At 40.1% G+C, this 11,478-nt stretch overlaps 1 protein-coding gene across 2 annotated transcripts; it reads right to left on the reverse strand.

Annotated features, from left to right (window-relative positions):
* Positions 1-949: 949 nt before the first annotated feature.
* On the reverse strand, positions 950-11,112 carry PNN (pinin, desmosome associated protein). Of its 2 annotated transcripts, XM_080345669.1 has the most exons (9): positions 10,847-11,112; positions 10,421-10,492; positions 9,527-9,595; positions 8,320-8,392; positions 8,142-8,236; positions 6,176-6,251; positions 4,282-4,437; positions 4,058-4,196; positions 950-3,022 (listed from the first exon to the last, which is right to left on the reverse strand). In XM_080345669.1, exons 1-9 carry the CDS (start codon positions 10,957-10,959, stop codon positions 1,734-1,736), a joined length of 2,082 nt encoding a protein of 693 aa, XP_080201795.1. In that variant the 5' UTR covers positions 10,960-11,112; the 3' UTR covers positions 950-1,733. The 2 variants fall into 2 exon arrangements, with proteins under 2 accessions (XP_080201795.1, XP_080201796.1); XM_080345670.1 differs by lacking the exons at positions 9,527-9,595; positions 10,421-10,492; positions 10,847-11,112 and having other exon boundaries at positions 8,142-8,232; positions 8,320-8,355.
* Between the last annotated feature and the right edge of the window lie 366 nt (positions 11,113-11,478).

Below are 11,478 nucleotides of genomic sequence, written 5' to 3' on the forward strand. Positions count from 1 at the left end.
ACATTAAATCACCACATTCTTCTGAAGGGAATATGGTTGGAGACTACAAGAACTAAAAATGATCCTCAGCTGTAAAGAAGCGGAGGCAGGTAGGATACTGAAGTAGCAAATTGCGTGAAGAATCAGCATAAAGTATTGAACTTGTTGAGAAGGGGGAAGCCTGAGGAGCTTTCCCACTGCATCTATTTGTGCTGAAAGAACACCCCACTTCTTCCTTTGCTAGACACTTTTTTTTTTAAGCCAGGAAGTTCAGCACTTCAGAAGTCTGTCACTACTCTTGAGTTCAGATGGAAAATCCAAAAATGTACACCCTCCCAAACTAGAACTTTACAAAAGTCTGCTCTATGTTCCAGAAAAATGGGCTATATATGGCATTTCATATACTAAAATAAGCTTATATGTCACTTCCATTCCAAAACCTTTCTAGGACTTGTGATCTGCCATTTGGCATAAAAGATACAGGAGTTCTTCCCAAGACAACAGGATTATAGCAGTGTTTCAGATTCAGGTAACAGGCGTTAAAGTCTACAAGAACAACCTCGGATATAGAGCTTCTAAGGTACAGACACAATTATGATTCATGCTTTAAATGCAGAAAGACTAAGGTAATACATCTGTGCTACAGAAAACATCATAGGCATTGAGTAGTCTACAAAGCCACATTTATTTGCACATGTACAGAACAGAGCAACAGATGTTATTGTTTTCCATACAAAATTATATAAAAACAGTATTCACCTTCATAGATAACACCATACCACCTTAAGTTGTATTAAATACATTCAGAAAGCATTCTTACACGCACACAACATCAGTATTAGGTAGTCCCAGGTAACTCCAACACTGCAATGTAACTATTCCTAGTGGTATGAAGGGATCAAATATTAGTCTGCAACTAAAATAAAGAGAATCCTGGTTGAGAAGCAAGCCCTCCACTGGCCATAAAAGCAAGCAACATCATTAAACAGATTAACTGTCTCCAGAACATAGACGTAAATACCACCAAAGCACCTGCAGAAGGCAGATAAGAGTGGTGTTCCAGACTGATGAGCTATCCTGGCCAGGGTTAGCATTCCCATTTCATCACTGCTTGCTATGGATAAGAAAAGAGTTTTATAAAACTGAAATATAGAATTGCATAAAAGCTTGTGATTACAGAAGAAAACAAAAGGTATAGATGCAAATCCATTACTTCCCCTTCCTACCCAGCACTGCAGAGATTACTCCCTTTACTGGGTCTTAAGATTCCCATTCTTGCAAGGAATAGAGGGGAAAAGCAAATTTTTATGTTTCCTGCAATGCTGCCTCCCTACATATGATCTAAAAGGGGAATTTAATTGTCAACAGGACATCTCAAACAATTTATTTAAAATGCACATTTATTTCTACCAAAAAAAAAAAGTGTATGATACAGAAGAAGTGATCACAGCTACTTAAAGGTTTACCTATTAAAATATACAGAGGATCTTAACGAGTACAGGATATTTAAAAAAAGATGCAAAGGAGTGTTAATCTTTTATTTTTACATTTTCAGGAACTTCACATAATTTTGGTAAGTAACCTTTTACAAAATTATGTAAAAAGTACAATAATGCCTGGTAAACAGTCTGCATTTTTCCAAAAGATTTTTTACAGCATGCAATTCTTAAGGCAGCCTTCTCCTTATAGGGAATCCTTTCACTCAAATAATCTTCCGCTGCAAAGATTAGGCTAAGGAAGCTTGGTCTCTTCTGTTAACGCCTTTTGTCTTTCCTGTCTGATTTACGGTCTCTTTCACTCCGTGAAGTTCTCTTGCCTGACCGACTACTTTCTGATATAGATCTCTTTCTATCAGATCTTGAACTTTTATCCTTTGAGCTTTTGGTATCTCTGTTCCCACCTTTTGAGGACTTGTGACTTCTATCTACTCCTGAAGCATCCCTTCGCTTCCTGTCTGTGCTCCTTCTGCGTTTTCTATCTCTGTTATGCCCTCTTCCTCGGCTTCGACTTCTACTTTCACTAGTGCTAGAGCTACTGCTGCTACTGCCCCTGCTAGTACTTCCACTTGTAGTGCTGCTGCTGGTGGAACTACTCCGACTGCTAGTGCTGCCGGTGCTGGAACTACTTCCAGTCGTAGTACTGCTTGAAGTACTACTGCTACTACTGCTGCTGCTACTACGGCTATGACTCTTACCCGTTTTGTTCCCTGCCCTACCTCTGCTTCTACTCCTAGTCTTATTCTTAATTTCTACACTCAGTGTCTGAGTCTGTTCTGTCTGTGCCTCAGTCACCTTTACAGATACCACAGCATCTTCATCCTTGTCTGCCTGGGGCTCTGTATCCTGAGTGGACTGAGACAACTGAGGTGACTGTGGCAGTGGCACAGACTGTGGCTGGGATAGAGCCTCAGCCGCAGGATCTGGCTGAGCTTCAGGTGCCTTCTCTTGTTTTTCTTCAAGTTCAGATTCAATTTCTGGTTTGATACCTTTATCCTTTTTGGGAGAAGGAACACTACACACTTTTTCTGGCTGAGCATCACACTCTGCTTCTGGTTCCACTTCTTTACTATTTTCATTTTCTACAAGTTCTACACTATCAGCCTCATTCATTTCAGCCACATCCTGCTCATTATCCACTGGCTGAATGTTTTCACTTTCCTCTTTTATGACTGTGACCTCTTCATGCTGACCATCCTGTTGCTTGTCATTCTCCCTCACCTCAGTAGTCTCTTCTACTTTCATCTCCATTTCATGTTTTTGTTCATCCTCTTCCTGTTCTTTCTCTGCATCACTATGCCCTGAACCTATTTTTCCCTTTTCCTCCCCTACCTCCTCCATTTCTACATCATTGTGCTGATTACCTGTCTCCAACTCTTCCACCTGCTGAGCCGCCTTACCCTCTTCCTGCTCCTTGTTCTGTTCTTCCTTCTTTTCTTCTTTCTGCAACTCCTGTTGTTCTTTCTCCTTCATAGATTGTCTTCTGGGCCTGGCCTCCATTTTGTTAATCTGCTCTGCAAATTCATTTCTCCTGCTTTCAAAGATCGCTAAGGAATAAATGCATAAATAATAATTTCAGAAAACCTACTGACACTGAAGTCTGTTTTCCCCTTAATAAGCTAATAAGTTATCAAATTGTTTTAACTTATAAATACTGCATCCTTATTCATTCTGAAGTAGCAAGCCATTCATGCATAATGAAAAAGACTGCTAGTTACCTTAAGAAAACAAAGTAAAGGGGATAGTCAGCTCAGCTGAGTATCAGAACAGTAAAGCCCTAAATTCAGGCTAACAAAAAGAGTTTTTGACTTCATTAAAATCAATCCAACCAACAGTATAACAAAATAATACCTTAATTTCCTGGTATTTATATATTAACAAGGTTATACTTCCTAAGGTAAACAAAAGACAGAATCAGCAAAAAGCTGGTTACGTATTAAGAAAGCTTAAATAATATAAGCTATTCAGACAGGTAAACTAACTTATCCCCCAACCCCACACAATGAAGAAACATTTCATAAGAAAAAAAAACCCCAATACATTCTCAGTTTAATAAAAGAAGAACAGTAGGACTACCATCAACTGCAGTATTTTAATTTGTTTTCCAAAAAGAAAATTATAGTCATCCTGTGAAACAGAAATGAACACACATTAAGGAAAAAAAGTAAAAATTATCATCGTCAAGTTCTAGTGTTGCGCTTAAGAAAATGCTTCTCAAATCCCTTGTAAAAATCTGCATTTCCTTGGGTCTTCAATCCATAGAATCTGCCTTTTCAAACACTAAGTTGCTGCACGGGCATATATCTGAGTACTAAAGGTAATATAAAGGACTATGTTTTAAACACATACCTCTGAGATTATTCATACACCTCTCTTGACTTCTTGTAAGAGAAGCAAAGCACATCCAACATAAAAATAAGTCACTGAAAGAGTAATGTTCACTTATGATGAACACCCATGCAAGAAAATACAGTTTGCCCTAACCATGAAATAAATGTATTTAAGCAGAGAGACTTAATATTAATTAATATAGCAAACAAAGGGAAGCAAGAACAAGGGCCTTTCTATCAAAGACAACTTACCATTCATCTTTCTCTGAGAGTCTTCCATCAACTTTTGTGTAGCAGGACACATTCTGCCAGGTATGTAGAATAAGTGGGGTTTTGTCTTCGTTCTAATGTATTTAATTATTTTAGCATTATGTTCATTCCATTCTTCTTGCTGAGAAATGAAAGCAAATAACCATAAGATACACTAAAAATAGTTTTAAAAAATATTTAAGATCAAGAGCAAAACTAAAACTCACCAACTGCGCAAGCTCAACCTTTTGCTCCAGTAACCGCAGCTCTGTCTGTTTAGCACGTCTTTCTTCAAACAATTCTCGCCTTTCATTTTCAACTTGCTTTCTTTCTTCCTCTGCCTGCACTTCAAGTTTTTGCTCAATTTCTTGTCGTCTCTTTTGCTAAGATAAATAAAGAAGTATCTTCAATATTTTTTCTAAATCAAGAAAGTGTTCCAAGAAAGTTTGGTCCAATTAAAACTTCCAATTATTTATGCCATTAAAGGCATTCCTAAAAACGCATTAAGAAACATCTCCTAAATTACAGGTAAAAGAAAAGAGTGTAATTGCTTGCCAGCACCTGTTTTTTTGTGAGTCAGCTATAAAATTATGGACCCCTGTAGATTTCTGTCTGCTTTTTTGTCATTCAATTTGGATTTGAATTTTCAGGGCAAGCTTCAACGCTTTTTTCCCCGCCTAATGGCAGAAAAAAATTGAATCGATTTTGGGTATTACACTTGGAGGGGAAAAAAAAAAAGTCAACTCCCCCAGAAACAAATGAAGGACTGCAGACTGGTGCTTGTGACCAACAAAAATTACATTGCAAATACTTTCTGCATATTCACTGCTAATTAGGTATATTACTGTAATCCAGGAATGCCCTGTTTGTATGTCCTAAACAGCCATATACTCAGATTGTACAATAGTTGTCTAATAAAAAAAATATAATTCAGTGCCTGGACAACAAAATATCCATGTCATAAAACTCCTTAGGCCTCTACTTCGTTTGATTTATACTTAAGTGTTTTTTGTATGAAGAGAACAATGCCTATACAAATTTTCAAGAAAATGTTGCAAAGAGCAGTAACTCCTCAAAGTCTCTTCGTGCAAACACATACTACTAAAAATTAGACAAGAATTCTGTGTTTCTAGACCATCCTAATCTATAGTTTCTTGTTCTAAAGGCAAGCAGGCAACAGAGAACTTTGGTCCTTTCTCATGTGCTACACAACAAGTTAGATAAAACAGCCCGATATCCAAACACTGAATCTTAAAGTAATCAATACCAACACTGCAAGCCAGCTATGCTAACACTACACAGAAAAGGTTTTAAGTTTAAAGACTGCATCTGCTTGCACTGGACCGCTGAAAGCAGGACTTTAAAAACACTGTTTTTAATCTAAAGGTTATAGTATTAACTGAATAACCCATTAAGGGCAATGGTAAACAAATACCATGTGCTCCACAATTTAAAAGGCCACACTAGGAATAAAGTTACCTGTCATCCTATATACAAGTTTTTTGAAGTTACCACTAAGCTATAAAAAGCCTTCACATCAGTACAATCACATATGCATTTATTAAAAACAAGAACTCTTGGTTTTAATACTAAGAGGGGAAGCCATTTGTAATCAAACAGAAACCTTAATACAACCATTCATTTCTGTACACTTGGTTATAACTTACACATCTGGAACACAGCAGGGTTAGCACTGCTTTAGCAATACTGAATCACCATTACTTACAGAAGTAGCCCATGACCTATTAAACAGTTACCTGAATAAATCTCGTTTACTTTGAAATGATCCCCAAATAATATACACATAAAGATAATATTTTATATTTTACATGTTTTAAAAATGTACTGCAGTTAAAACCAAATAAACTCAACAAAACATTGCCTTTTCACTTTTGCAATGCTAAGAAATACTGTTGTATAGTCATGAAATCGTTATAGTGCCCCTCCTGCCAGCCACCACAGTTCCACTAAAGCAAACGAAAATCTACAGGCACTCTTGCAAATTTGTTGCACCTGCAATCTAGACCGTGGGGAATGTTCATTCCTATTTGAAGCAGCATAACTATAGAATTTTACTTTATTATTTACAATCTAGATTCAGACAGAACTAAAAGTAAGTACCTTCTCAGTAGAAACTGTGGACTCCTGCTTAAATTTTTGAAGAGTGCCCATCAACAAGCCAAATATACGTCGATTCCTGAATAAAAACAAAAAGAAGTTTGAGATTCAGTTCAAGTACTAAGATTTTTATTTGCATAAGTGATCAGAAGAGACATTTATTTTTAAAGGCTCAGTATTACTCAACACCATCAGCAATAGAACACATATTGACTGTGCCAAAAGCCAAGGATATAATTTACAGTGACATATCATATTTTGCTTAAGAGTAAGACATAGCTCTTACCCATAACACAGCACAGTTAGCACTGGGAAAATTGGAAGCTTGCATGTTTTACATCTGGAAATAATGACACTAATTAAATATTTAAAAAAATAAATCCAAGAGCAGAGATTACTGAAGAAAAGCTTCAGTAGAGTGCGAGTTATCAATACAGTAGTGAACTTGAAGGTCATTGGTCTTTGTGATAAACATAACCCCTCCACCCCACTCAGAGGATTAAGGAGAAATGGAGCCACAGGGAAGCGAAAGCTTATCTGTCATTATTTGCCTAACAGTATCTGCTCCAACGAGACATGGCACTGTGGGATGAAACCAGAATTGCTCTCATCCAGTTCAGTGTTGTTTTGAGAAAGCTTAGTAAATAAAATTCTTCAAGGAATTCCCTTCTTCTGAACAAGAACTAATGTCTTGAATTTCACTCTTTCTTTCTTTCCATTTAATCCCAAATGAAGCATTTACAGAAGAGGCAGACTCTTACTTGCCTTGACCTTTTCCCCAATAAAGAGCGAAAGAAAATGCTACTCTCTTCACTCAGTACCACTCTACTACTGTGGCACAAACCTGACATGGAAAGGTAAAGGTGTCTGTATATTAAACAGTAGAAACAGGAAGAAATAAAAAATGGAGAGCTAGAGATTACTCAAGGTGTATTTGTATATGAATGACATCCCAGAAGAAATGAAGCAAAATCAAGAGTTCAATGGATGCTGTCCTTCTAAAGAGCCTCTTTCCACCGTAAGTCACACAGCCAACTCTCTACTCAAGTGCCAAACAGTAAAACAACAATTCTGAGAAAACGAACTTTCAGTGCCTGAAGCTCTAGGAAGTCCACTAAGGATTTGAAAGTCCTTCTGTAAGAAAAGCAGTTAGAAACTGCTGATAGAAGTAACAGCAGTCTGTTAGTGGTGGTGTAACTGTAAAAGAAGGAAGGAAAGTGCCTTTTCTGCGCTAACTGATCTGTGGTCCCTGTCAAAGAAGATCTCTACAGCTCCTTATTCCAGTGATCATTCTTCTATTTATTTGAGGTGTGCATTCTTATTGCATCAGGTGAACTGCAGACTGAAGTGAATGGAGTTCAAGAGGCTGGACACAGTTGCAAATTTGCTTTTCTAACACCTTTTCCCAAGAGAACTGCATTTTTGCAAGAAAGTTTATGAGCTACCCTGATACACACACACAAAAATATAGGAAAAAGGAGGTACAAATAGGAGGAATCTAGAAAGAAGCAGGCAAAAGGAAGTTTGGACTGCATACATAATAATGAGCCTGAAAGTAATAAAAGAAATGTGATGGAACTACTGCATTAAAAAAAGAGGAAAAACCCCAAAGTCTCCTTCAACCAACAAAATAAATGATTTACCAAGACAGTTGTAAAGGTCTAAAATGGTAAATAACCAATGAAGCTACATGTACTTCTGTCTTGACCAGTTACAACAGCACTAGCAAGCCTTTTCCTGTAGGTGGCTTGAGAAGTATAACAGAACCCACCAGTTACATTAACTATGTCTTGCTGTGAAGCATTTTTAAGAAAATATTTTTAAAAAATCAATTTTATACCATTATGGTGCCTCTTCAATGTCATCTTTGATACATTATAGCATCTGTATAACACTTTTAAAATCGAAAGCTACTTCCTGTGCTAACACTCAAAAGCACCACATAAGCGCTTGAGAAATTTCTACATACCTTTGTTTTCCTTTCTCATCCATATTTTGATCTTGTATAAGGTCTCGACGTGTTCGCTCTTTGGAGGTAGCAACAACAGAAGATGGCAATGCTGGCTACAACCAAGAAAAACAAATTACTGTGTTCATGTTCAGGTAAGTATGTTTCTTCCCACACAACACCATTTATCATGTGTTACCTTTTTAATATCATCATCCTCTGCATCGCTTTCTTGGCGTGATTCTCTTCTTGTCCGACGTTCTCCACCCAGCCTGAGGAAGAGAAAGCATTAGTGGACACTAGAGAACATATGTATTTAGGACAGCATCTGGTCTAACACAAAAAAACCAATTCAGCATATCTAGTCAGAAGAACCAACACTTCCAATAAAAATCTTCCCACTGTTCTCACGACCAGTAGCATTTTACAGACAGAATCTACTCTTGGTAAAAAACAGTGAGACAAGACAGTTTAGATTTTAATACAACTTGTACAGTAAAGTAAAACAGAAGAACCCATATTCATACCATATTTGACTTTTTACAATACCTTTTGAATTCATGTTTTTAATGTTCGCACTTTTTTTTCCAGAATCTCTAAAATGTTTACTGGTATAAGGGGATCTTGCAACAGATTTAAATGCATCAGGATATTAAGTTTGGTATGATTTTCAAATGAGAAGTGCTATTTAAGTTACTTAGCCAAATAACTAGAAACAGGTGAGATGAGACACAGCAATTACGACCTGAGAACTTGGATGAACTGAGGCTTTAACAAAGAACAACTAGGCCGTGGGTTGTATAAATTATTTTCAGCTTTCACACTCGGCTTTGTGGCACAGCACTTCACTACTGGTAAAGCCACTTTACAGTATTCATTTGTATTAACTCAAAAATTCAAAAGCAAGCCTTGCTTTAATCAGAAACTACCATTGCACAAGTGCCCACAGAATGAAGCTCTGTATAATTAGCCACATCTGAGGGATCTGCGTCCATGTGTGAAAACTCAAAATCTGATCCAATTGTCATACTGTATGCATTCAATTTATTGAGATCTCAGTCATAACTCAATTTGTGTCTACTGTAAAACAAACCTAGGCACTAAGCAGAATATGATATTGCAGACTATACATCAAACAGAACAGAAAATCCCAAGAATCTTTGTATTACTATATTTTTATATTATTGCTATAATCATTATGTTGCTGTAACATATAAAAAAAATTCACTGTAGTCAATTGCTATCATACAAATGTATTTCCAACAAGTCTCAAATATGTAATCTCTCAAGAAGACAGTGAAAGTCATCAGTTATAAACAGTATTTTCCTTAAACAGTATCTTCAATTTCCTGTTATAAATTCTCATTCTGATAAAGGAAGTTATCTGCATCAGTTTTTGCACCCACCTACTGGTTGCCCCTTCAAGATCCCTCTGTTTGGCTGGGGGTCCTCCTCCACTATCCGAGAATCCACGCCTAAAAAGAAAACACTTGTAATCTCTGAACAAGTGAGGCTAATCCCAGGTCCACCTTAAACCTGCACAATCAAACAGTATTTTGGCTTTGCGGTCATGACATAACAATAAGTTTTACTCAGCTCTAACATAATTTACTGTTATTTCTGCAATGAAGCGTTTAAACATACTGCTTGCGGACCAACTAATTTAAACTTGAATTTCTGCATTTACTCAACTGAGTAGCTGCACTTGAATATGGAGCTTCATTATGTTCAAGTGCCTACATTTGCAATAACTTTCAAGATGTATTAAGACTTAACCAGCAGTTTAAAATTGAAATTCAATTTAAAAATCCCCTACTTAATCATTAACAATGAACTACTGAACAAAAATTGCCCTTTTCATTCTACTTGAGACAGGGTGAAGTAGAAAAAAAAAAGGGGGGGGTGAAGAAAGGAAAACTCATAACAAAACACTAGTGGCTTTACATACATGGGTTTTAAAATTCCCATTGAGTTCAACTCTTTCTATTCTCCCTAGAAAAGCTACTAGTTTCTTAATTACGGAGAGACTGATTTTGAACGATTTCAAAGAGACAAGGCTGCAAAGGTTAGGTGAAACCACCAGTTTAAACCTGGTACAATTCAGAACTAGACAATACTCTAAATATCAGGCTATGATATAAACCCCCAAATGCTCTGTGGGCCAGCTTTGATACCTGCTTACCGAAACAGCAGTACAACGAGCAGCAAGGTCAGAAAAGAAACACAAACCCCCCCAGTGTGCGGACAGCAAACCAGGGTCAGGGTCAAGGTTGGAAGAGACCCCACTGCCCGCTCCTTACCTCAGCAATAAGCTCCCACGGCCTCTACCTCCACCAGGGCCTGTGAGGGCTAGCAGTCTGTTTTGAGGGGGCCTGCAAGAGACAACGGCCGCTGTTAGCGGCACCCGAGCCGCAGCACGAGCCCAGGCGCTGCTGCAGCCCCACCAGAGCTGACCGCGGCCACAGTCGCTCCCTCACGCACCCACAGCTGCCCCCGTCGCCGCCACAGCGGGCAGACGCCGCCAGCAATCCCCCCCCCGCCCCGCGCTGCACCAGAGGAGCGGGAACGGCCCACAGCAAGGCGCGGGGACGGCGGCCTGTAGGCAGCTCCTCGCCGCCCGCCCCTTGGGCCCCTCACGCAATCCCCCTCACTCTAGGGACACCAGCACCCCCGACCGCCCCCCGTTCCTCACAGCCCCCTTTCCGCCGCCGGCGCCCCCGCCTCACCTCACATCATTGGGGTCCCGGCCCGTGAGCTTGCGGATGTTCTCGTCCACGTGCTTGAGGCTCTCCTTGGCCTTCTCCAGCTGCTCCTGCAGCGCGCGCACCGCCACCGCCATCCCGCCGCCGCGCGGCCTAGCCGGAGCCTGCCGCAAGGCACCGCTGGGTAACGGGGAGGAGAGGCCCCGCCCACGCGCGGCGCGGCCCTCCTGGCGGCACGGCACCCCGGCAGCCGCGGGAGAGAACGGTGCAGCCAATAGCCCCTCGGCGGTCTCCTCCGACCGCCAATAATCGGGCACGAGAGGAAAAGGCACGCCCCGCTGGAAAGGCTCACTGTAGGCCCGCGCCAATCACAAAGCTGAGGGACAGACTGGCATCCCGACCGGCCAACTAGCGGAAGCCTCTGCCGCCAGAACGGCGAATCACCAAAGGGGTCGCTGGAGTGACATCACTCGCAGCTAATGAGAGCTCAATACGTCATTTTCCCGCAGCCCAATCAGAAAGCCACCTCGAGGACATCTATCCCCACCCACCCGGGACGCATGCTGCTTCCTCACTGTCAATGGCGCCGACGGGCTCGCACGCAGGCGGCTCGGGCGGGACCAATCACAGCTCCACTACAGGGCCGCCGCGCCAGG

Source organism: Nesoenas mayeri (assembly GCF_963082525.1).
Source record: "Nesoenas mayeri genome assembly, chromosome: 5".
NCBI classification, from domain to species: domain Eukaryota; kingdom Metazoa; phylum Chordata; class Aves; order Columbiformes; family Columbidae; genus Nesoenas; species Nesoenas mayeri.

What these genes read in the sequence shown, in the direction of transcription:
- PNN (XM_080345669.1), bottom strand. Translation starts at nt 10,959, where the DNA reads ATGGCGGTGGCGGTGCGCGCGCTGCAGGAGCAGCTGGAGAAGGCCAAG. An exon ending in CTTGAAGGGGCAACCAGTAG is followed by an intron (nt 8,393 to 9,526) that starts GTGGGTGCAAAA and finishes TCTCTTCCTCAG; the next exon opens with GCTGGGTGGAGAACGTCGGA. An exon ending in GATGAGAAAGGAAAACAAAG is followed by an intron (nt 6,252 to 8,141) that starts GTATGTAGAAAT and finishes GTTTTTATTCAG; the next exon opens with GAATCGACGTATATTTGGCT.